The sequence below is a fragment of the Anabrus simplex genome, chromosome 5 (genome assembly GCF_040414725.1).
Source record: "Anabrus simplex isolate iqAnaSimp1 chromosome 5, ASM4041472v1, whole genome shotgun sequence".
In the NCBI taxonomy this organism is placed as follows: Eukaryota; Metazoa; Arthropoda; class Insecta; order Orthoptera; family Tettigoniidae; genus Anabrus; species Anabrus simplex.
In genome coordinates this window covers 450,572,927-450,600,109 of record NC_090269.1, presented here as the reverse complement: position 1 = coordinate 450,600,109, position 27,183 = coordinate 450,572,927, and the positions used below count along the sequence as shown (strand labels likewise).

The 27,183-nt window shown below is 40.4% G+C and overlaps 1 protein-coding gene across 2 annotated transcripts in view; it reads left to right on the top strand.

The window, feature by feature from the left end:
* Nucleotides 1–20,072, top strand: part of LOC136875102 (gastrula zinc finger protein XlCGF7.1) — a 65,923-nt gene extending 45,851 nt beyond the window's left edge. For both annotated transcript variants that reach the window (XM_067148832.2, XM_068227986.1), the window contains one exon: nucleotides 19,354–20,072. In XM_067148832.2, coding sequence (XP_067004933.2) covers nucleotides 19,354–19,825 — 472 coding nt within the window. In that variant the 3' untranslated portion in view covers nucleotides 19,826–20,072. The remainder of the gene's footprint in view (nucleotides 1–19,353) is intronic.
* The last annotated feature ends 7,111 nt before the right edge of the window (nucleotides 20,073–27,183 follow it).

Below are 27,183 nucleotides of genomic sequence, written 5' to 3'. Positions count from 1 at the left end.
GCGTCTAGGCACAATCTCAGTTTCCCGTTGTGTTTCCTTACAATTACAATCGGATTCACGTAGGGTGTGATGGTCTTCATGATTATTCCATCGCCTAACATTTGCTGGATAATCGTCTTCACTTCACTGAAGTACTTCTCTGGTACGTCATATACTTTGCCCTTGTATGGAGTCCACTCATTTACTATTAGCTTGTACTTGAAGTTCGGTATTTGCCCCAGTTTGTCATCAAAAACGTCGATATACTTATTGATAAACCCACACAGTACTCGCTTTCCTTCTGGTGGTACGTCGGCTTGAGCAATAGCCTCCCAGATCTTTGTTTTTTCATCATTTTCTTCCTTAATGGTTATGATTTCCTCAATCCTTTTAGTCATTTCGGTGTCTAATTCTTGCTCACCATCTTTCTCTATCGAGGCTAGGTCCTGTCTACTTAATAAGTCAACTTCCTTTCCCTCAATCTTCAAGTATTCCTCAGCTTGCAACGTGTTTTTAAGTTGGATCGTTTCTACTATTTTATTCCCATCATTCTCTATGATAGGGAATCGAATTTCACAACGTTCCATATCTATAGTCATTTGGGAACTCATCATGAAGTCTATTCCGAATATTATACTGTACTTTATCTTCTTCATTACCAGGAATGGGTGTTCGAACTCGTGTCTGCCTATTCTTATGGTTAGATATGCTTGGGTCTTGCACTCCACTGATTTATCTGGTATGACACCCCTGATCTTAACTCCAGATACGGGTATTATTGGTATTTCCATTCTCTTTGACAATTCTCGGAACAACGTACTTGACATGACACTGATGCTGGCCCCAGAATTAACCAAACAATATATCCTGATATCAGCCACACTGACTAGTATTACTGGCAATCTAAATACTAGTTCCTTGGTGTCGCATGTATCATCTCGAACCAAGTGTTCTGGTCGGATGTCCCAGTGATCAAATTGTGTTATTATCCAACTGCTAATTTTGATGAATTTTTTATTTTCTTGACTATTTACACTTTTCTGCTGAGCTAATGTTCCATCAGCGTTTTTTTTCTTTCCGATGATTCGGAGTCGGTCGTACCCCTCTGCGTTGTTCTCTCTCCATCTCTCCTCTTCTTTTCTCCTCTTGTAAGCCTGGAGCTCGAGACTCTCTGCCCCTTCGAGGTCACCATTGATGTCTTTATCTCTAATGGCTTCCTCCCACCGGGTTTTATTTTGCGTCTGCTCCCTGAGCTCTTGTATATATCTTCTTCGTTTTTGTTATACTCGTTAGGCCGTCGTTTCTCATTATACCATTATACAGTTGGCTCCTATTTCTATTATGACGGATGTTGTTTCTGTACTGTGAGTGACTCCTGTTATCTCTTTGTTCCCATCTCGCAGGTTGCTCCCCGCTACATCGACAACAATATCTTTTTCGTCCTTTAGCTTGAGTGCTAAGATGATCGGTCCTGCTTACTCTACCGCTCGTGTTTTCAGGGCTCATGGTGTTGATCGCCTCTACTTGCCTGATATTGCTGGGATTTCTTTCAACCAGGCATGATGATGTCAAATCTATCTGCCTCAGCCGTTTTTCCATGTCTATAGCGGTCTGGATGTCTGTGGCGGCTAACAACCTTTGTACCTCTAACGGGAGTTGTCTCTGTATGGTCTTGATCGCCTCTAACTCACTCGGCGCGCAGTCTAGATCTTGGAAACGATGAAATTGGTAAGAGAAGAAATCACTGTAGCGTGTTTGCCCTGCAGTGGAGAATTTTCTAGAGTAGAGTTCCAACCTCAACTGTTGCTGTATTTCTGGATCCCAGAACTTTCTCAGAAAAGCGGCTTTGAATTCATCGTAAGTGTGAAAGCTGTACTTAAATGCTTGAAACCATATGTTCGGGTTCCCGTCTAAGTGCTTTTCAATTATGCGTAATTTCTTATCCTCTTGTCTCCTCCCTTCTTTAAAGTATTCCTCGATATCCCTGAGGAATTGTTTGGGAGAGGTCTTCGCTGAACCGTCGAAATGTTTGGGTTGATCATCACAATTCTTGATGATGTTAATTATGGGAGTGCTATCACTCTGATTGCTTCCGTTCATCATTTCCATATCTCGCCTACTCGGGTCTATTATTGCCGAAGGTGTGTTTTCCCTTTCATGTAGTTGCGTTTCAATACCTCTTTGCCGTTCGCTGGAGTTCGAAATCACGGATTTCGCTGATTGGTTTTCCACCTTCATCTCCTGTAGTTCTTTCCTTATTTGCTTCATTTCCTCTTCGCTCTTCTCCATCTTCCGTTCCGAATCAGCCTTATCACTTTCTATTTTCTCTTTCAGCTCGTTTATTTTGTCAGCTACCTGGTCTGAAGCTCGATTAAATTTTCCTACTAAGTCTTGTTGTTTCATGCTTAGTCCTTCCATACCCTTCGTTATTTCATTTATCTTCTCTTCTTCTAACCTCTTGATGGACTCCTGACTTTCCGTTATCTTTTTTTTAATTTCGTTTACTTCTTCCCATTTCCTCTCATTACTGCCTTTGATTTCCTCCAGCTTAGTAGTCAGCTTGGCAATTTCTTTATCCACCTGTGCTGTGATGATATTTCGATTCTGAGCCACTTCTGCTCTCATTCTATTTATCTCCTCTCGCATCTCTTTATTTTTATTTTCCATGGTTTCGGTCAACTCGACACGCAAACCTTGTATTTCATTCCTGACTCCAAAAAATTCTTCAGTCATCTTTTCCTGTTTCCCTTTTAATTCTTGGATCATCCCTTTATGTTCGCTTTCTATTCTGCTAACGATTTCCTCCAAAGTCTCCTTTTGCTTCAGTTGAAACTCTTCTTGTTTCTTATCCAACTCCTGTATTAGCTCGTGACGTTCTTTTCTCCTTTCTTCAGTTTGCTTCTCATATAATTCCTGTATCGCCTTTCCTCTATCCTCAACTTGTTTTGTTGCCATTCTTCCAATCTTCGTTCCTTTTCTGCTCGTCTTCTTTCCTTCTCCTCTTCCTGCCTTTTCTTTTTCTCTTCGCGTTCCTCTTTCTCCTTCTGTTTTTCTTCCTCCTGCTTTTTCAAATACTCTAGGAACCATATCGGGGTTCCCTCGTGTCTTTCCTGTATTTCTCTCATTTCTTCTTCCTGTCCCCTTCTGGTCTGTACTCTTCCTTGCATCGCAATATTTCCGTTAAGTATAACTCTATTTAATATGATTTCTCTAAATTCCTAACAGTTTCTCTATTTTTCCTACGGTTCTCTAAGTTTCCTAGTGATTCTCTAAGTTCACAAGATATAAACACAATCTACTTATGCTAGAATAGTCCACTGTATCACTATTGTACACTAGTTTAAAGTTTCTTGTTTCCAATCACTTATGATATGGACGGACCTTGGTGGAGAACAGCATCATCTTACCAGGTAGACCATGAACAACTAGACCATGAGTTCGGATTTATCATTTTGATTTCATTCCGGAACTGATCTCAAGAGAAGCAACTAAATTTTTTCTATGTGGCATCTAACCTTCATTCAAATATTCATAAGCCTATAGAGTCTTTAATGTCTGCTCAGTAACGATTAAAAATAGCTTAAAATTAACCTGCATTGTTAACATAACCAGGGAGAAATCATTTGACAACTATCAATTACTCCACAACATTGTCCATTTCATTTGATATAACTGTATACTCATGTTTACTACACCTTCCTCTCTTTCACTAAATCTCATCATGTGTCGTACAAATGTTACATTCCTAAGGAATCCTTTCCAAGCAATACCTCTACATGACTATCTATATTCAGCCAGATTTTATCTCAAACTGTACAATTATAAGTTCTCATACTACTCCATTGTAATACGTTCCTACGGTGTCTTCTATTCTCGCCTCAAGTATGGGAGCTAGCTAAAATATACCAATAGTCAATCTCTTTCTTGACGATCCCGCGGTGTCTTTCTCTTCTAGTCCCCCTTTGGAAGGTCAATTAAATGTATCACATTCCCGCAGTGTCTTTCTCTTCTGCGCCACGTTGGAGCGGCAATTAAATGTAACGTCGTGCGTCAATTCGAACGTCAACATTCTTTACCCGATACCTCCATTTCTAACTCGTCGTTGGGCTGCCTAATCAGATGAAATGGGGTCGCTCAGCGGATACCTCAAGGTTTTCAAAGGCCAAGTAAGACATGTAATCCTACTTCAAGATACGCTTAACGTGAGTACGAAGAGATTAACGACTCACGGGTGACGCATATAGAGACACATGACACAATATAATGACCGTCGATAAATTTTTTAAATCAGAGTTTCAACCACGTGAGAACTGGTCATGGCTAATGGAGTACTTACTTAATCAAGAAATTCTCTTAGCTAAGCAACTAACTTACGAACTAGGCTACAATGAAAGAATTCATGATACATAGTATTGTAGAAAATAAACAAGATATTTATTGATTAAATATTTGGACTATTAAACTGGAATGCAAGGCATTACTTGACGTTTCATATTACAAATGTGGATTATGAGTCAGCGCTGGCTCGTAGAAAAAGAAATAATATGTAGTCGTAAACTATCTAGATCAGTTCCTTCGTGAAATAAAATTTACGTATGTACATATTTACAATCGATCACTGGACATCTAGGTCCATACTGAAGTTAGTCATTGATATGACACCAACATAATCAAGTTGTTACAAGAGCTCATTTTCTTTAAGATTAATTAAACAAGTCTGAATTAAACACACGGTTACGCTGAAATGTCTATAAGGTCCACTAATAAACTCAAACTTGTAATTGAACCAAATCACAACTTCAAATTGCAGGACTAAACTGTATATCACAGATATTTAATTGCCAATCATATTAGAGTTGAGCGCTGGGAATATTCCAGTAAATTGTAGCTGATACTCAGTAAATGACGATTCACTAGTAAGGAAATCCATATAAGTAAACGCGACTAAGCAAATCTAGATACATAATTTTAAATGCATAAATCCATATGAATAATTCCCAATGGATAAATTCGAATGCATAACTCCATATGAATAAGTCTGTATTAATAATTCTGTATTAATAAATTTGTACTAATAAATCCGAACTCATGCTTTATTGCCACGTTCTCGTTGCGCATGGGTACTATTTACGAACTAAGGCATTTGTTCCTAGTGCCTGTCAAATTAGGCTCCTACTCTGACATTTCCCTAGCTGTAGTTCGTTGAGAAAATGCAAATTCAAACAGAGAATATGTTAATCTATTCAGCTATCTAACTAACTTCAACATAATCTTTGGCTGTCATACACATGTCTTTTAGGCTCAATGTCCCTTTCCTTCGTTATATTCCATAACATTTTACTTCAATGCAAGCTATTTTATTCATACGCAGTTACAATGCAAGCGCTATGTCGCAGTATTCAGATGCATAATATCATATTTATCGGTGTCGTGAATGCCTTCGGTCAAATACAGCTATAAACGTATCGTTGTATTCCGATATTCACACAACACATCTAAAGTTGACATACGATCCCGTCACAAGCATAATTCTACAATAGTAAATTCTGTTCATACCTTGGCTTAGGTTACTCCAGCGGTGTGGGCAATCTCACGTATACGAATCTAAAGAACGTAGTGTGGCATATCTTAAACTGCAGGCACTCAATGGCCCTTACGTATTGCGTATAAAACTTCTCATATCACTATATAATTCATACTTTCCTCCAGCTAACACAATTGAAACCTTACTTCACATCCATATAATATCTTAACATCGTAGCCTCAATATTAACTCGTCGCGTTCCCAAATACTTAACCATGTCAAACTACCACACTATGTTTCTTAAAACAACATTTTAAAGTTGCTATAGCTCATAACCTATGATTGAGTTCAATGCCCTTATTGCGAATAAAAATAATGCGTGATTCTATATGTTTATTTTACACCGCGCGCAACCAATCGTGACGTCGACTTGTAGCATTACCAATACGAAATCTCTGCAATCTGCCAGTATGTCATTACTATCAGCTGTTTTCACATATTCATTTCCAAACCTCACGCAGCATACGTGTATTTTGACCGATATACGATGGCGAGTATATCCAACACATTAGAATCTTATGCTATGTCGCTAGATCACGTAACTACGGACTTAAATATCTCACACTCATTGGTAACATTCACTTGCATTTCTTATATATCGGTTTATACTTAGCCCATCGGCACATGCCTAAGGCACATGTGTAGGCAAACCAAAAATTATGCGATTAAATATTGTAAATGACTTAGCTCGCTCATGGTTGGTCCTGGTCCAGCTGTTCTGCTCCCAAATAGATGTAGTTGGGTCTGCTGTTAGCTCATGGGTTGGACATCTGGAACATCATCTCCTTCCTCATCACGGGACTGCTGTCGGTTTCCCGTCGCCTTCCTCATCATGGCTCGGTCGTATGGTTTCCCGTCGCCTTCCTCATGATGCCTCGGTCGTATGGCTTCCCGTCGCCTTCCTCTTCATGGCTCGGTCGTATAGCAAGATGTACTGGTCCCCAGCTTGGCCCATCATGTATATTTAGCACATCATCCTCATAGTCTTCTTATCAGCCACTAAATTAAGGATTATAGTGCGGTGAACAGCCATTATATAATTCTTTTTAACGTCCGTAATCCTTAAATATATTATTTCCTTTGTGGCTCTCTGACGTATATCTTCGACCTCGTTGGTGTTGTTTCCAGTGAATGTTTCTCGGTCGGCCGCTTCTCGCAGATCTTGGGAAACTAATTTCTATTCTGATTCGATAATTCGAGATGTATCTCTTCTTGTATGAGATCCTTTTTTTTATGCTGGTTTGGTTTCCCTTTGCAGAGTCTCGATCAACTTCGCTCCGTATCCACCCACGCGTATCTCGTGGTACTTAGCTGATTCCTTTTAATATCTCTAATCAACTCTGCTTATTTTTTTGATAACTTGACTTATTTTCCTCTCGTTTCCGACGCTTTTTCCTATATTATAGCTTCTGATCCTTTCTTCTCCTTACACATTATATCGCGGTCGGTAGTTCCGTCTTCACTCTTCGTTGAGAAAAATTTAGATGGAGATCTCTTAACAATCAAGTTTTCTACTTTTTTCGTAAAACAATACAGTAGATAGTCCACTGTCCGTTTCACCCTCAATACTCGACCGTTCCATGACGGGTATGGCCTCCTACGTCACCGCAACTGGTGTCTATTCTTTGCTTCCTATAGATTAAATGGGCCATACCTTCTCTCGGCGCCATTTTGAAAGCTGTCGCGGAGGTGTGAACGGGCACAAGCGTTATCCATTCAAGATTGTGTTTAGGAAGCAGGCAGTGGAGGGTGGGGCATTGTGGGTCACATCCACTCATTGTTTTAAGTTCATAATCGTTGCTCATTGTAATCTTTTTGAATTATAGCCAGTTGATTAATTTCAGAATTATTTTTAACTTTCAATATTGTAAGATGGATCTGCTGATTGTTTAAATTCTGTATTAATCCATTCAATTTTCATCACCATGTTTTGAATTCTGGTCAGTTGATGAATTTGGACTTTGAAATTGTCATTAGATTTCAGCTCATTTCGTACCATTAGGGTCCGATGACCTAGATGTTAGGCCACTTTAACCCTCAAATGGTTAAAGGATGATGTACACGTCATTGTGGTCGACTGTTTTGCAGCCTTTCATTAAGCACACTCACGGTGTGCATGATAACCGACAAATGTGCTCGAAACAGCAGATGACAGTCTCTCTTTTGACTCTGGTTGCGTAGCGCTAGACTGCGCAGTACAGTTTGATGCCTTGCCGCGTGACGGAGTAGGTCTGTTGTACGCGTTGTTTTTATCAGTTATTTTGCTGAAATGGCGAGTAATTTAGGTTCAAGTCCCATTTGGAAGATGTTGGATGAAACAATGAGTAACGTGAGTGATATGAGTGATAATGACGGTGATAGTGGCATGGACACTGGTGTTATGAGTGACAGACTGCTCATCTGGTTCACGTGATGATACGGATTTTGCCCTGATGAAGATGAATTAGAAGGTAACAATGATAATGCAAACAATAATGAGGATTCAGACAGTGATTACGATAATACGCCTAGGCCTAGGAATATCTTACCGCAAAATCCATGGGTTAGAGTCTACCCACCAGAGCCCCTAAAACTTTAAAGCCAACTTTTCTGTCAGAAACCGTAGCATCGGAAACTGTCCCCCGAGAAATAGTGCCCGTTTGAGTTATTTAAATTTACTTCTCACTACAGCCTTTTGGCAAGTACTTACCAGAGAGACAAATGCCTATGTTGACAGAAAAATCTCAGCTAATCAGAACCAGAAACTCAATGCTAGGTCGAAAAGATGAGTACCTCTAACTGTGGCAGATGTGAGAAAATTTATTGGTTTGATAATAAACATGGTCATTATTATAAAAAAAGGCTTGTAAGGCATTGTTGGGATGTTGTTGGGATGTGAGGGGATCACAGCAAGTTCCATTTTTTAGTCCTTTGATGCCTGCAAACAAGCTATTTCTCATTAGTTCCTATCTTCATCTGTCTTCTGCAAATCCTGTCGGTCGAGGTGGACCTAGTTACGATCCCTGGCAAAAAATTAGGTACTTATTAGACCTACAGAATTCAGCTTTTACTAGGCATTTTGTATCTTCTCATAGTGTGTGTATTGATGAATCACTTATCGGTATGAAAAATAGGTGTTCCTTCATACAGTACCTCCCCAATATAAAAACATAAGCAGTATGGATTGAAAAAGTTTGAGTTTTGTGACAGTAAAACTATGTGGAACTATATAGTGACAGGGATTATTTACCTGTACGATTTAGTGATCCAAGTACGTTATTTACTGAACGTGTTGTCATGGAGGTAATGGAGAAGAGCAACTTACTGGATAAAGGCCATCACCTTTATACAGACCAGTTTTATACCAAAGAGCCCCCTGCTAGCTCAGAACACATACTTGACTGGTACTATATATAAAAGTTCCAAACATCTCCCAGTATAGATAAAAACAGCAGTAATTCAGCCTAGAGAGAGTGTTTATTTCATGCAAGGGGAGCTTTTGCTTGTGAAATACAAGCAAAGGGCAGGAAGAAAACCAGTCTTCTTCTATCAAGTGTGTGCCATGCAGAAGAGGTACGAGACGGTTAGAGGCAGTGAAACCTCTACTTATCAATCTTTATAACCAGGATATGGGAGGTGTAGATGTCAGTGATAAGTGCGTTTATCATACAACTTGCAACAGAAATACACACAAGTACTGGAAGAAAATCTTTTTCAATTCGATTGACCTGGCACTGTTCAATGCTTTTGTTCTGTACACCTTGAACAATGACAAGCCAACAAGAAGAAGAGATTTTATTATTAGTATTGTTGAATGTCTTATCAACTTCAACTGACCATATTCCTCCACAAGTTCTAGGCCCTGCACACAAGTTTGACAAACTTCCTGGAAAGCTGGAACGTTCATGCATAATCTGTGGACCTACAAAGAAAGGGGAAGGACCCGGTATTGGTGGCCGCAGTTCACAGGGAGTGTTACCACAATTTACAGCACTTTTGGAGACCTGAAAAGAGAGAGCGCATTCCAGTTCTGGTAGCTCCTCTGAGACGTTCTAGATATATATTTGTGTATAAAACATCTGAAGCGTTTGTTTTCTTGAAGTGAACAACATTGTGATTTGACTTTCTCGCCTAAGTCAAGTATTTTCGTGCCTGGTATGGGTGCAAACATTTTGACAATAATATTTTGGAACACTTTTCTGGAAACTCAGGATGGCTGTAAATATACGAGTGCAGATCAGAAAATAAGTTGTACTTCCTAGTTATTGCCATACAATAGCAACACGACTATAACGACATACACTGTAACGTCACTTTTCCACATAGTTTCCAAGAGACTCCAAATATTTCTGCGAACGCACAACCAACTTGTCCATGCCGGATGCATAGAAATTTCCTCCAGCGTTCTGCAACCACTCGGAGACAGCGGCCTTCACCTCCTCATCGGTCTGGAAACGTCGACCCTGGAACTCCGTTATGAGCTTACCGAACAGATGAAAGTCACATGGCGCTAGGTCGGGACTGTAGGCTTGTATGTTGCCAGACCTCCCACTTGAAATGCTGCATCAGTTCTCTCGTTTGGCGGGCCTTGTGAGGTGTTGCATTATCGTGCAACAAAATCACACCGGCGCTCAATTTCCCCTGGCGCTTCTCTTTAATTGCTTTATGGAACTGGTGCAACGTTTGACAATACGATGCCGCAGATCGTCGTTCCTTTCGGCATGAATTCCACGTGCAGCAAAACCTGCATGTCGCCATAACCTTACCGGCTGAAGGTTGAACCTTGGCCTTCTTTCATTGTGATGATGAGGGGTGCACCTATTCCATTGATGTTCGCTTTGTTTCGGGGGTGAATTGTTGGACCCACGTTTCATCGCCTATGGCGATTCCGTTGCCGTATGTGGCATAGCCTTGCAAAACTGCCGGGCAGGATTGGAAACATTGTCCCTTGTGCTCATGTTGGACACAGCTTACGATATCCAAGGTCCTCGTGAACACTGCCATATGACATGTTCAGTTTAATGCGCCGGTTCTGTCTACTGATCGCATTCTCACTGTTGACTGTTGCACGGGTCCTGGACGTTGCGGACCTGCCTTCGCGGTGGTTGTCTGTGATATCCTTGTGTCCAGCTTCGAATTGCTGACATCACTTTACAATACCTTGCCGGGAAATCATCCGCTCTCCATACACAGCACTAATTTCAGGATGAATGTCCATGCAGTTATTCCTTTTGGCCCATAGGAATCGGATTGTTGCATGCACCTCATATTTGGAGTGAACGCCATTGCATTTGGCCGCTATTCACACAATACTAGACGAGACACCACAGCGACCTGCCTAACAGACGTGTGGGCTGTGTCTGTCCCTTTCTCCCCTGTGCCCTCGTTTGCGACACACAGCGCGCTGCTGCGGTGCGTTAGTGCAACTAAACTTTTGATCCACCTATGTTTAATGAAAGGTACGAAACAAAAATATGTTTATATCAATAGCCTATGATATTAGAATTTAGTAAAATGTATTACAATGCACGCTTTTCTTTTAAAACCTATTTTTAAGAATTTTTTCTTAAAGTATACAGAAATCCAGAAAATTGTCTGACCATAACATTCGTATAAATGGATCATTTGAGGGTTAAACAACAAGAATCATCATCATTATGATAGCTACCAATGTATAATTAGTGCAGACAAGTTCAGAGTAATGACATGACTGGATAAGATAGTGTGTGATGTCATCGTCTTGATGTAAGTAAGTAACTTGAGTGAATAAATTTTATCACCATTTTCTCCCCTAACATTTGGCCATGCGTGCACCAGACATGCACTGTCACCATCAGGCTTCTTCAGGTCAGATAACACGGTGACCATTTTAAGCGGCAGGCTTCTAAAATCATGAGGTATGTGACATAATTATTAACTAACGGTGAACCACGATGTGGCAGCGGAAGGGCAGTACAGCTGCACTGAGAATAATTTCCAAATTGAAGACATCCATGTGTATTGTTACTGTACTTCAAATTGTTTAAGTTGCTCACAACATCAAGGCTGAGGGAGAGATGCTAGATGTGGCGGCACTGGCCGTATGATAGGCATGTTTCACATCGAACACTGTACCCGTACCATGTGCACTGTGTTAGACACCTCCAAGCATCAGATACTCCCCATAGCCTACCATTTTGCCAATGGTTCTTGAAAAGTCAACAGCAACAACCAAGCTTTTACCTGCTGATAAATCATGTTTCACGTGTGATAGACTTCAAAATTTTAGCAATCAGGGTCACAATCATTGGTCCTTTCATACTGCACTTGACTGGCCAACAGTATTCACATTTCTTAATTGAAACTTTGACAGGGGCTCCAGAAGACATTCCTCTGCACATACAAAGAGGTATCTTGTTCCTTCATGATGGCGAGCCCTTTCACATCTCCCGGTCGTGCGGGAGTACTTAGGCATAACTTTCTCGAGCCATTCCATTAGTTGAAATCATGTATTTCAATGGCCAGCCCAAAGATTTTGAGTAAATCCTTTGTATTTTTATTTCTAGGACCATATGTAGGAACTAGTATACAGCAGAGAAGTACATGACTCTTAAGTACATTAAATGTGCGTATTTAATGTTGTAGCGTCAATAAGGAACTACATCAGAATGTGTGAACATGTATGAGGGGACCTGATTTCCATGTTGAATTAGTGAGGAAATAATGCATTTTTAATTTCTGATTCCTATCACTTTACTGCAGTTTGGAATTCTCTTTGGAAAATTCTTGTAACAATTACTGATAAAGAAATAAGTACATTACATTTGAGCATGTTTATTTGTTTAAAGGGCATTCGTCATTGGTTCGGAACTTTTCTTAAAACACCAACTATTCTTTTTATTTGCTTATTTTTAGGCAATAAAATTTAAGTGACATTTAAAAGTTGTGTTTGTGTAGTCTTGTCTGCTTATTACCAAAACTATCTTGTCAAACACATTACTCAGTTAATACTATTTAATTTTTCCTGTAGCTCTCAGTTTTTATGAATTTATGGACAATTTTCCTCTGCAGTATCTTATGGATTCTTATTCGGCAGTGTTACTGGAACTTCCTGTTTGTTCTTAACAAAGGTACGAATAAACAGGTCATTGATCATTGAAATAGCTGTAATGAATTTTTGTCATGCAGAATTGTACACAGGACTTGTGTAGGAGAGCTCAAAAAGCAGTCAGAGTGGACTTAATAATGTTATTTAATTTACGTATTTCCTAAATGCTAGTTGTTAACAGACACTGAGTGTCAGAAGTTTGTCCCGCAGGAGTTCTTTAACTTACTGGAATCTAATGACACGTAATTGTTACTAAGCAACTTTTAAAAAACCATCAACCTGAGCCATATTTGCACCTGCAAACTTGGGCTCAGAAGGAGAATGACTAACCAGCATATCTACTCAGGCAGCAGTCAGGTTAATGGATGAGATTTATACTTTACTAATTAAAAACGCAGAACACCCTTAACAAGTTTCAGTTATAATCTACAACACCAGCAACCAGACATAAACAGCCCAGATCTTCCCTCAAGTTATGGCAGTTGCTGTTGAAATGGCATCAGCCAGTGAATGCTAGCCTGTTACAATCCTTTGAGGCTATGATTATTAATTAATTATGTACTTTACCATAATTAAATAGGCAGGGGAGGGAAGACTCTGTCTTGCACAAAGTTCACGTTTACCGAAAGAGATTTGTAACTGGGATGCAGTGCTGAAAGGCCAGTGTAAAGACAGCCATCACCAACGGCTTGTAGAAGAAAGGATCCAGTGCCTACAAATATGGGCATGAGCTCTCTTATTTTGATAGTGGTTGATGAGCTAACTTCCCTTCATGGATACTCATTTACCCTGCTACAAAGTTTGAAAAAATTGAAAATCCACCAGAAGAAGCCAATGATTTCTATTAGACGTTGATCTTTGCAAGTTCCATCTTGATTCAAAATAGAGTAATTATCTGAATGATTTTTATCAGAGTGACCATCCTTGAATTTTTATGGACTTGTGTAATATGTTTGGCCTTGTAATGACCTTCATGAACAAATCTGAAGTAAGAGTGTTCAGAGGTTCAGTCTGCATGTTTAGGAACCATGCTTATCTTTAATTTCATTGATTTTACTCAGATTGTGAAAAAATCATATTTCTAAATGCACTGTGCAAAGCTGCATCTCGTATAAGTGCAACCTGCAAGTGCTACAGAGTGATTTTAACTCTGAAATGCTCATTTTGTTCAGTCTAGGTTAATGTGAGATCCTCTCAAGTATATATTTTAGAGTATGGGTAGTTCAAAACCAGTATACAAGTCTTGTGAGTTATATATGTATACAAAACTGCGCAGTTAGCAGCAGAGTACATTTACAGACTTCACCCCTCATGTCTTGTCCATAATTAGGAACGCTCTGGGATAAGGGATGTCCTAATTGGCACTTGAAACAAATGACTGTTAATTACTGCTACCGGTACATTAGCGATTCAATCAGCAAGGTAGGCATAAATGTGCACATTGGTAAATTTGGAAAGCACAAATGAAAACACTCAACTGTCAAAGAGAACATGTACAGTGCGTACCTCACTCGACTTGCTGGTTATTCCCTGTGCCATGCTTGGGTGAGAGGTGCATGAACCATACAGCTCACCCAGTAACATCATAGTCTGAGCTATTATGAAATGAGTTTTTTGTACAGTGGGATTGCTTTGCATAGAGAAGTAATTAATTGGTTTAGAGCATTTCATGGCTTCTAAAGTAGTGTTCATCAGTGCATTTTCAACTGCTTTAGCATTTTAAAAATAATTTACTCAAACATATTGGAGATTCATGAGGATGAATCGTAGAGTCTTTATGTGTTCGGTGATTGTTGTTAAGACCTAACTAAAGACCGAGAGATGTTTCCAGCTGGATATAATGCTAGTTTATTCTCCGCCATTTAATTTTCTCAGACGTAGACTTCAGTGTTTTTCAACAGAGATCGAGCGCATTCTAAAATTGAGGATGTTTGAGTTGCAATATTATCAGCGTCAATGACTGACTTCAGGTCACGCCTTCGTACTAACCAGTAGTTAATCTGTGTACTTCTTCCACCACAGCTACAAGATTCTGTTCCCATCCTCATTTCTCTCTCCAAAGCCCTGACCGCCTCGTATTCTTTTTTCCCTGACGTGACCATTTAAGTCACCACAAATCAAGAGGAGCTCGTTTTCTTTAACCCGCGATTGGTCGCTATGTGAGATTTTCTCTCACATTATTTTTTATTGTGATATTACTTCACAGTGATGAAAGAGAGGTGACTGTTCCCTCTTATAACTGTCGTGAGAAGAGCGATTCACATTTGAAGAGCAAGCACCCCCTCCCCTAGTCAGAACAAAGGTTCCTATATATCCGTGCGCGCTGTGTGAGAGTTTCTCTCATCGCGCGACCAATGGCGTTCGTATTATGTTGAAGCGGAGCGGAAAACTTACTCCTGTTGTACACGTTAGTATTTGTATTATGAGCACTTCTAGTTTTTGAAAATATTATTTTGTTCAGAAACCTTGCTTTTTACGTAAATGTTACTATATATAATGCATGTGTGAGATTTTATTATTTTTACAACTCCAGGGCGGAAGTTATTTTTATGTACATTGTATATGTTATTTTAAGTAGCAGTTTGTGTCGTTAATAAACAGCTAATCATTTCATATTTATGTCCGGCTCCATGGCTAAATGCTTAGCGTGCTGGCCTTTGGTCCCAGGTTCGATTCCCGGTAGGGTCGGTAATTTTAACCATAATTGGTTAATTCACTAGCACGGGGCTGAGTGTGTGTGACGTCTTCATGATCATTTCATCCTCATCACAATGCGCAGGTCGCCTACGGGGATCAAATAAAAAACCTGCACCTGGCGAGCCGAACACTCCCGGCACTAAAAGCCATATATAAGGTAGAACTTGCGTTTGATTTCAGTGGTAAATTTCAGCTTTACGCCCCACAAAACTGTAAAAAATGTCGTATTTATTGTAATGTGAGAGAAAGTGTCACGCGCGACCACTCACGTTACATTTTGGCTAGCGACCACTCGCGGGTTAAGAGATTATGGGTGAGGTTCAAGGCTGATCCAGAATTCATCCTTTCTATCCTCTGCACATCCCGTTTGTTGGGCACAGCAGAAGAGTACGCGCAACGACTAATCTTAATGGACATGATCTCATATGCTAGGGCCCACAGCAGTAGGTAGGTTATTACGGTTAATTTTCCCGTTGTAGAACAACTTGTATCCTTCAGGAATATCTTTAGCCTTTGAATCAGTTCACTTTGTTTCTTGGATGCAGACAATGCCTGTGTGCCGGTTATTCAGTACATCAGCAAGTTCTCGACTTCAGAGTGGCAATGTTGATGTATGCATTCCTTATTTATTGGACATGCTTCTTTAGCTCACCGCGTCCTCTAGCGGGTATCCCTTGCCCATTTCTCATACCGTTCAGGCGATAATGACCCGCGTCTGCTAGAGTGGGGTGTGCCTTTGCAGTTTGTATCTCAATATTTCTTCTAGGCAGTGCAACAGATGTTTTACCAACCGGCTTGTTGCTGTAAGCCTCCCCGTTTATCCGGGCTTGGGACCGGCAACAGCAACTATTGAGGTACTCAATTCACCCTGCAGTAGTTTTCCTTGAATGCCTGCCTTTGGTCTTTATATCAATCAATTAATAACCTTTCCTCTGATTTCCGATGTTCACACCTGATAAATGCTGGGCTTTCCTACACCTACCTGTTTCTTAAACATCGCCGCCATAAAACAATCTGTGCCGAGGCGACGTGAAGCAAATGGTAGAGAGGGAAGAGTTGGAAACTTGTTGCGGTGACGACTCCATGGCACACTGGAAATTTAGAAGACTTTATTAATATTTCGTGCTTTATAGCCTAATATTGAAAGCAGAAAATAGAACCGAAGTGAAGGATGATTGTAAATGTCTTGTTAGAACCAGACGACTTAAAAACTATGACTACATTTTCTAATTGATCAGTAGTTCTGTCTGATCAGTTATTATTGCATTAACAATTACCTGTAGACACAATTTTCTCGTTACATTTCTTATGCGATTACAGTTCGAGATGTAATGGGATAGACGCTTTAGTAGACTACTATCACCCACTAATTGTGCAAGAAATCACTAAACTTAAGTTCAGTCGTCTTTGTCTTAATAATGACACTTCTCTACGAATGTAGGCGCAGCACTTGCTGACTTCATTCTGCATCAACATTTTTATTTTCGCTTTTCTTTATTCTCGCAGTGACTTTGATATCTCTTAGAAGCTAGCTGAGGCCAAGCAGTCATTGTCTTATAATCCTGCGGATGGATGCAGGGAATATGCTGGATTCTGAGGATTGGCCTGACCTTTTGGTCCGAATGAAATTAGTCGTAATAATTTTTACGCGGGTGTTGTCTGCCAAGATGAGCCATCAGGACTGAAAATATTTCGTATTGATAGTTTTCTTGAGATAACTCAATTTGCACCCCTTCTATTAGAGGTTAATAAATGGGATTCTGTCCTACTAAAATATACTTAAGGGACACAATATAGCGCATATTTTCACTTATATATATAGCACAGATTATAGAGTTTCACTAATTCAACTAATTTAAAGTCTACTAATTTAAAGTCTCTATTAATTATATATTTGGTATATTATTTATATCGATAAAATACTTATATTTACCAGCGTATTGCGTCCATAGTTTTCACCATTCCTCTTGCGTATAACAGCGCACCAGTTCGCGTTACATTTACGCTCTTTAGCGTCACTCTATTTCTAATCACTTTCACAGGCCCTGCTTTCAGCTTCTTTCATATGTTTCAATTTGCGAACCGCACCGTTCTCTATTTAGTTGGCACAGCCGCCACCAAAGAGGTATGAAGGTGCTTATCGTGCACGCCTTGTTCTCGTAGCTCTGAGGAAATTGTCTGGTGGTCGATGGAGTCATACGTCTTCTGAAGTCCTGGAATTTCAGAGGAGTGTTAGTGCATCTCACCCGTTTTAGTTGTAGAATATGTTTCAAAATTGTGGATCTGCTGTACGCAAGAGCGTCCTTGTCAAAATCCTCCCTGATGCTCACCAATCGTCCGGTCAGACCGGCTCTCTACGCCGTCTGATTGAATCCTGAAGAGTAGATAATAGGATACCGGCAGGAGCAGTATGCTGCAGTAATTGTTACCATCACTTCGATCGCCTTCCTTGCATGTATAAGAGATGTTCTTCAGTCATCAGGTATCATTGCCGATCTGTCCGGCTCCATTGCTAAATGGTCAGCGTGCTGGCCTTTGGTCATAGGGGTTCCGGGTTCGATTCCCGGCAGGGCCTGGAATTTTAACCTTAATTGGTTAATTTCGCTTGCACGGGGTCTGGATGTATGTGCCGTCTTCATAATCCTTACTTCCTCATCACGACGCGCAGGTCGCCTACGGGAGTCAAATGAAATGACCTGCGTCTGGCGAGCCGAACTTCACCTCGGACACTCCCGCTATTTCACTTGTTTACTGCCGATCTCGCAGGAGTCGCCCGGGATCCGGTTTATGGTGTCGATGTTTGCACCTCGACCAACATTCAGAGCTTCCACAATATTGCCATCTCCGACCGACGCCTTGTAGTTCATGAGGGCGGTTATAACTTGCTGCAAAATCGGTGGCTCAGATGATATGTAGATGTCTGGTGGATCTTCTGTCAGTTGTCCTTCCTCAGGCTCCTTGCAGCTGAGCGAGTCTTTCTCGTCTCCGAGTTTCTTTAAGAAGATTTAAGTTTCTTTAGGGTAGTATATCCGTTGATGGAGAGTATTGCTTCTTTCAACATCTGTAGGATAGCACTGAAAGACAATCGCTAGGATGATAGCGGTTTGAACCATGCCTGTCTTAGGACGCTGTTTCCCCTTAAATATTTTAACCTCCTAACTCAAAATTCTCATTGTCAGTAAATCTGGTTTCTCGAAATGCTATAATTGATATATTGAGTTTTTTGTCAGCAAGTTGTTTGAGCTTACTGGTTTCCCGGATCGTTTGCTAAAAGGTTCTTCATGTGTTTAAGTTGATGATATTCCCCGCACGTTAAATTCAGGCTCCGAAGAATTTGAAACAGGTGACAGGTGATTTCATACTCCCTTGAGTAGTGACAACGTTGCCATTGTTTACAACTGTAATTGGAATTTTAGAGTTATTTTCTAGGCATGAAGGCCGAGATCTCGTACTGTTATTTAAGAACGTTAGCGATTTTTCCTGAATGGCTATATGAGGACATAATATGCAAAAGCCGCAAGTCCACATTGACAAAATTTTCAGAAATTGAGAAAAACGTGCCTCTGTTTTACTATTTGTAGTTATCATGCGTGTATTGAATAAGTGATATGTGAGGGCTTTGGGAAATATATGAGCAATGAAAAGTAAACTTATATCTATTATTTTCGATGTAAATGTGGATTTGATTTTGGAGTTGGAGTGTTTGGGTTGGAACATGGTAGTAATCATCAACTCAAAATTCTGCAATCAAGTATTTTGTGTTAACAATGACATATTTCAACAGTCCTCATATATGCAATGCAATTTTTCAATTATGTTTCGGCTTTAGCTACACATGTTCATAAATACCATAGCCTTGTACAGTATACCCCATTTTATTGTCCTTTTGTCTACCCAATGTGGATGAAGGATTTCAAAAAGATCCTTGTTCTGGCAAAGTTAACATGTAATATAATGGGAAACATCTTGGCACCTATACCTTCTGATATCTATATTTTGATTTTATTCTTTCCCTTGTTTATCTTAGTGTGGAGAATACAACACATTCCAGGGAACCGTCACACTCATGTAATGAGTGTGGAAAATCATTTAGTACAAAGTACAGTCTTAGAAGACATATGCGTGCTCATACTGATGTACGACACCACTTTTGTACTGCATGTGGTAAATCGTTTGCTTCGAATGCTAGTCTCAAAAGACATAATCGACTTCATACTGGGCAACGTTCACATTCCTGTTATATATGTAAGAAGACGTTCTCGACGAAGCTTTATCTCTCAACTCACATATTTACCCACACTGGTGAAGCTTACCACCATTGTACTGAATGTGGTAGAGCGTTTACTACCAAGACCAGTCTTAAACTTCATACCCTTATCCATACTGGAGAACGCCCACACACATGTCATATATGTGCTAAAACATTTACGCAAAAATTCTCTCTTGGGGGACATATGGTCGTTCACACTCGAGGGCGAGACCAGAATACCGCTGAATAATGTATGGCTTACTTCGTAGGCGTGTCTTAATAAAGTCCATCACATTCACAGTGGTGTTAGCCCTCACCACTGTCATGTATGTTGTTGAATGTATGAAAATAGTAGTAAACAGAGAATGAGATGTTTCGTTCTACATTATCCCCAGATAATATCACATCACTTACATCATGCATGTAGATGCACAGAATTATATACGTTGTATAAACTTCATAATGATTAAGAGTTCGGTGATAATATGGACATGAATTAACAAATGGAAATTCTAAGTTCCCATGGAGGGAATTAGATTCTTTTCCACCAATAGAGCATATCAAAAATCAGATCAAAAATTAGATGGAAGGCTTCTCCGGCGTTTGCTCTATTAACCAGCGTTTCGTCTTAGGTCTGACACTAGACTCTTCAGAGTGGGATGTGTCAGATAGAGCAAACGCCGGAGAAGCCTTCCATCTAATTTTTGATCTGATTTTTGATATGCTCTATTGGTGGAAAAGAATCTAATTCCCTCCATGGGAACTTAGAATTTCCATTTGGAATTGCTAGGCGGGCATTAATTCCATTGTGGAGTTTTATCTCCCGTATGCAGTTATCAGACTGTGCTTCATAAATAAGCTTCTGATAAGTTCACCTGCATACACCCCAGCGTCAGTGGGTAGGGTCTGACACATCCCACTCTGAAGAGTCTAGTGTCAGACCTAAGACGAAACGCTGGTTAATAGAGCAAACGCCGGAGAAGCCTTCCATCTAATTTTTGATCTGATGAATTAACAATGAATGACTGTGGTAGCATTTATCCGTCACTGAAACAAATTATTTGAATGTTTCTGTATTTACTAAGCTGCGTAAGTATAGTCCGTTGTTTACAAACAGTTTACTGACACTCAGTGGAAAGTTTTGATTGGCGTTGCAAAATATTCAGTGATTAAGGAAAAGGGCGAGTTGCCTCTTTTGTTATAATATAGTTTACGTAATATGGAGTAAATGTAAGTTAGTAATTTTGGTTAAATAAAGTATGGAATTGAATCAGAGTGTATCTTGTAAGTTGTGATGTTTAATGATATATTATATACTGAAAGATCGCGCCAAGATGAGAAAATGGTCTATAACATCGGAGATTTTACTGCAGATAATAACCTAACCTACATTCCAGACACTTAAGTCAGAGTAAGCCTCTTGTGGGTTTCATTAAGCAGTATTTGAAAGAGTGTAAATACTTTCAAGGTGTAATTTAAGTAGATGAAACGTGGGAAGGACATTTTATGAGTTTATGACCATATCTGTTGGTTTGGCCAAATTTTCGTTTGTAAATTTCGATTGCTTCATTAATGTGCGAAGATTTTGCTATCGATTGTATTTCTTGAGGAGGGGAAGTTTGTGATTTGGAGGAACTTTCTGTCAGCAATGTTTCTGTATTATGGAGAAGAGTATATCACTTCTTCATTTTCTAATACTTTGATGCATTTTTGTCTATTGGAGAGAAATGCAGACTAATTATTGGTTAAATAAGAGTAAAGAATTGAATTAGATTGTTTGTGTAATATGTTACTTCAGTGACACATGATAATCTGCCAGATCTTCTAATCTGGCGAACACGGTGGGTTAATTCAGAGTATTTATTACCGGTATGAATATAGTAACCCACATTCCAGACATTTATGTCAGATTTCCTCGTGTAGGACGTGTTATGCTCGAAGCCAGGAAGTAAAACTGTTGTCCAGATGTTATATAAGTAGGGGGATTTTTTTTACTCTGTATTGTCATTCAGTTTGGTTTCGTTAGCTTTTTGAGATGTAAACTTGTATTGGTTCCGTAATATCAAAGTTTTATTTTTGATGTATAATTTTCTTGATCAGTGTTCATGTCTGTGAAATGTGAACTGTCAAATATTTGCTCACCGGAGGCTGAATTCCCATTTTATCTGATCGCGTTTTTGTGTTCTTTGTACCTTGTTTGTTTGTTTGGCCTACATATACGCGGCATTGCAGTTAGGTTCCTGGCATTTGTGTTCATAGACTCCTGACTTGGAGAAGCGTCCTTTTTTGTTTATGTCCCAGTTGGTAGTGTGAATTGCATTGTGTTGTTCATTCTAAGTGCTACTTTTCGACCTTGTTTTCGAAACTATTAGCTACTTTGTATGTTTTCTTCCTAACGTAATTGAGAACAAGGTATTTTCCTCTTCAGTGCGGTGGCCGAAGGGAGGTATTTTCTTTCGCGATTTATTTGATTATTTGTAGCTCTTCATTGAAATCCATTGTGCTCATTGGTATGGAAGTAGCGCTGTGTATCATTGTGTTCAGTCCTGCTTTGTGTGTGTGTGTGTGTGTGTGTGTGTGTGTGTGTGTGTGTGTGTAAGGAGGTTCGATTCGTTGTCAATGGTGTGTGTTGTCCGAGTAGACTTTCTGTATACTTCGTATGAGAGGTTGTATTTATTCCTACTAATTGTGATGTCTAAATAGTTTATTTTCCTCTTATATTCTGGTCCTACCATGAACCCAATTTACTTGTATAGAGAATTTAATGTGTTTATTAACTGTATGTATACGACGTCGTATGCGCGTATCTGCTCCCGTCTAAGATTCGATTTAAATGTTGACCGATAAAGCAAATATTTCCAAAGTTGTCATAAGTTATCTCTTGGAACACAAGCTAGAGAACGTCCATAGTGTTGTTACAGTTTGATAAGGCTAACGTTATAAAGCAGATGCACACTCACTGTCGTGCGCAGCCAATCTCCTTAATGAATGTGGCAGTACGTTTTCTCACGTATCCTTCACACTGCAGAAATATCGCATTATTTTAATAAATGACCTAAAATCGTTTTCCCACAAGTCTCTTCTACAGCTTACTCTGATTAAGAACAATGCTGTTGTAATGTGCTGTTGTTCGTTAGATTTCTTGGAAATGTACTCTTAAGGAATACATGTTTGCCCACCACGGTCATAGAGTGTATTTTAGTGGTATTTTCCAGAATTACCCAATCTGAAAACACATTTCACAGAACTGCTATACCGATGATGATGATGATGCTTGTTGTTCAAAGGGGCCTAACATCGAAGGTCATCGGCCCCAACTGCTATACCGTTGTATTCAATATGCAAATATGCTTTCTGCGATGTCTCCATATTGTGGACATTCTGTAGCGATTTATTCAGTAGCACGTTTTCAGTCGTACAATTGTCGGCGTCATATGCACACTAACTTCTCATTTGTCATATATGCATTACCATGTACACAGTATAGCCTAAGCGACCGACAAGCGCGGACGTGTTGAGTGGAGAGTCCCGGTAGAGGGAGAGGGGAGAGCAGGAAAGAAGTGAAGAGTTTATAGAAGATGACCGGAGTGGAGCAATACAGGACAATCATAGGAGGATGGCAGCGAAGGTAGAAGTAGTGAAACTAGGAGGGTGTAGAATAGAAAAGGGAGAGATGACGCTGACAGCGGCGGTGATTACAGTTTATTTATTTATTTACTTATTTATTTATTTGTTTACTTAATCGTATGGTGATTATAACTAACAATTTATAAGTCCAGGTCCAAGTGTTTCAGCCACTCTACAGCACTTTCTGAAAGATGAAATAGGTCGCTGGGGCTTCCGGAATAGGCATGAAGAGGGCAGCGCAGGATGACATGACCCATGGTCTGCTCCTCTTCACTTCATTCACACATTGGAGAATCCATCCAACCCCACTTGTTGCGTAAGACATTGCAGCGTCCATGCCCAGATCTCAGTCTGTTGAGGCAACACCATAGTTTCCTTGGGAGGTCGAATCCCTTCATTTTCTGGGTTCGATTTAGTTCATGAACATTTGTTCCGGATGTTGAAATTGACCACCCATCCCGCCAGCTCTGTCGGCCGGCGAAAATACTTGTTGGTCTCCTAGATCGAAGTCGTCGTGGCGATGGGTAACAAAACTCCTGGTGAACTGGTAATGAAGGAGATGCCCAGATCTACTTCTCTCACAAGAGCTTCCTTTGGTGGGATATGACTAAGTACGGGTAACCAGTGGCGAGGTGTTGACTTTACACTACTGTTATGCAGCGCATTGTATCATTCAGCTTAGTATCCACTCTATGCACATGTGCACTTTCCAGCCATATCGGGGCACAGTATTCTGCTGCAGAGTAGACAAGACTGATACCCGTTAATCGTAAGCAGTCAGCCGAGGCTCCCCAGGAACTGCCATGTGCACTTTCCAGCCATATCGGGGCACAGTATTCTGCTGCAGAGTAGACAAGACTGATACCCGTTAATCGTAAGCAGTCACCCGAGGCTACCTAGGAACTGCCATGTGCACTTTCCAGCCATATCGGGGCACAGTATTCTGCTGCAGAGTAGACAAGACTGATACCCGTTAATCGTAAGCAGTCAGCCGAGGCTCCCCAGGAACTGCCATGTGCACTTTCCAGCCATACTGGGGCACAGTATTCTGCTGCAGAGTAGACAAGACTGATACCCGTTAATCGTAAGCAGTCAGCCGAGGCTCCCCAGGAACTGCCATGTGCACTTTCCAGCCATATCGGGGCACAGTATTCTGCTGCAGAGTAGACAAGACTGATACCTGTTAATCGTAAGCAGTCACCCGAGGCTCCCCAGGAACTGCCTCAAAGCTTGTGTAGGATGTTATTCCTTGTAGCGATTTTGTGAGAGAGCTTGGTGAGATGTTCTTTGTAGCTCAGAGTTCTGTCCAGTTGTTGTTCGGGAACGGGTTATACTATAGTTTTTCACCAAGGAATAAGACAGATGGCTTGTAGTTTGCGAGTCGGTTGCTGAGATGAAAACATGAAACCTCGATCTTAGAAGCGCTTGGGATCAAACGCCAAGGCTTGAAGAATATTGCCATTTTGACCAAATCTGGTGAAAGAATGCCTTCTCCAACCTCAAACATTTCTGCTTTGATCTACCAGTGCACTGTCATGTGCATAGATGAAAGTAGCTGTGGTTGGTGGTAAGTCATGGATATAGAGGTTGAAGAGAACTGGGGCCAATATTGATCCGTGTGGCAGACCGTTATTTAATTTACTTTTGCGACTTTTAAAATCATCTAGGAATACTACAAACTCTCTCTCACAGAGCATGTTGGAAATTAGGTTTGCAATTACCAAGCAGGGAATTACTTCCAGCACTTTAAGAATTAGTCCATGTCGCCAGACAGTATCATATGCACTTGTCAGGGGATCAATAAAGACAGCTGTTGATTTTAACATCATTCGGAAGCCTGCCTCGATGTGAGTGGTAAGAGACAAAACTTGATCAGTGCAGCTGCGATTTCTTCTGAAACCAGCTTGTTCTGGGGGGATTACAGCGTCAATGAGTGGTGCTATCCTAGTGAGGAGGACTCGCTCCAAGAGCTTATAAGTGCAACTGAGAAGTGCTATTGGGCGATAGTTTTCAGGTCTCTGCTCCGACTTTCCAGGTTTAAGAAGGGCGATCACCTTTGACCGTTTGAACTGCTTCGGCAGGTTGTTAGTCTGAAGGATGTAAGTAAAAAGAGAAGTGATCCATTATATGCTATGTGGACCCATATTTCGAAGGAATTCGTCAACGATATTATCAGGGCCAGCAGCTTTACCGGTTTTCAGCATTTTGATAGCAGCTTCAACTTCCTGTATAGAGAATGGTCTAGACAGTTCCTCATTCTTCTTTGTTCCATGTTTGAGCTCGGTGAGTTTACGTTTCACAGTTTTCTTATGGCATTTTTCTCTCTTGGCTCGGGTGACTTCAAAGATTCTATTTGCAATGGCATCTGAGCTCAAGTTAGTGCACTGCTTTTTAGAATAATGTTTTCCAGTAAGTCGATTTAAGACTCTCCAAGCTTTTCTGTTCGATTTTGCAAAGTCCATGTCTTTCACTGTTGCTTCCCACTTTTCACTCCTATTCTAGTCTAATGACCGTAGAAGCTGTGAACCTATTTCATGGCTGCCTGTTGTTTGATTTCCTTCATACAGGGCCTCACTTTCTGGATTCGAACCGGGCACATATTTCCTGAAACCTCTCGGAATGCTCCATTTGGCAGTTGAAATGACTAAGCTGACGAAGTCATCATAGTAACTAGCAGTTGGTTCTAGATTTGTATCGCACAGCTTCTGATGAAGATCTTTAGAAAATTTGCCCTAGTTTCCTCGATTAAAATTCCACCTGGGTAGAGGTAATGAGGTTACCAAGGGTATCTTCAAACCTGCTGAACCCCGCTCCGACTGCCAATGGAAGCCTGAGTTGGGAAGCCGTGGAAGTAATCAGGAGGAAAGTAAAAGAGGTGGTTGAAGAAGTCTGCCCTATCGAGCAACTCAAAAATGATACAAGAGCAAACGAGGGAGTTAGACAAAATGAATAAATGGTGCCGAGGAAAGGAAGACGGCACAACGTCACAAGTAGGAACTTTACCGAAGAAGTTGCATCATTAAGGGAGAAAATAGAACGATTATAAGAGGAAGGGCTAGAACTTAAACAGAAGTTGAAGTCAGTATTCAAAATCGCAGAAAGAAATGGGGTGCCGGAGGAGAAGAGGGAGGACAACGTGCTCACAATTTACAAAGCGGTGGACTTAATTCAGAAGAAAATGAAAATTAATTTTAGCGAAGGTGACATAGACGATGTGGAGAGAATGAGAAAAGTTAAAGGCAACAGGCCTATTAAATTTCAACTGTTATCCACATTGATGGCCGGTATTGTGATTGAAAATGCGGGTAACATTCAGAGGGATAAACTATGGATCAAGAGATATGGGAAATTAAGGGATCAGGAATGCTAAACTTCTCATGGAACATATGGTACGAGCTAGACGCCAAGGATTGAGAGCATTTATCAGGGGACAGGAACTAGTAGCTGGAGAAGAATTTGGCCCGTGACCAAATTGCTGGGCCCAGAAGAGTAGATGAAACAAGATGAAGTAACGGAGAGGAGTATGGTGATTATAGTGGAAGAAAGACTACTTAAAGAGAGCAATGTTGGAGAAGACGGGGAAGGTGATAAGGGAAATACCAAGGGAAACAATAAGATGAATGAAGAAAGATAGGGAGATGTGCCAAATGAAAGTGTGATCAAAAACAGTGATAAGGAAGGGGCGTGAATAGGAATGTCTAGGGATAACGCTGTGGACACAGCCATAGAAGAGGAAAGTCAGAGAAGTGAATGCTGGGAATAAATGGAGGCACAGAGGGAAAAGGAATGGTCAGAGGCATCCAGGAAGGGAATAGAGCTGTTTATGACCAGAGGGAGGAGCAAGAGCTTAAGAGCCATGCGGGGAATGAAAATAAATGATGAAAGTATCGTAACAGGAAGCAAAACTATAATAAAGTTCGTAGTAAGTAAGAGAATAGTTTTTAAAGACAGGGTGGCAACATAAGGAGTGAGAGTGGAATT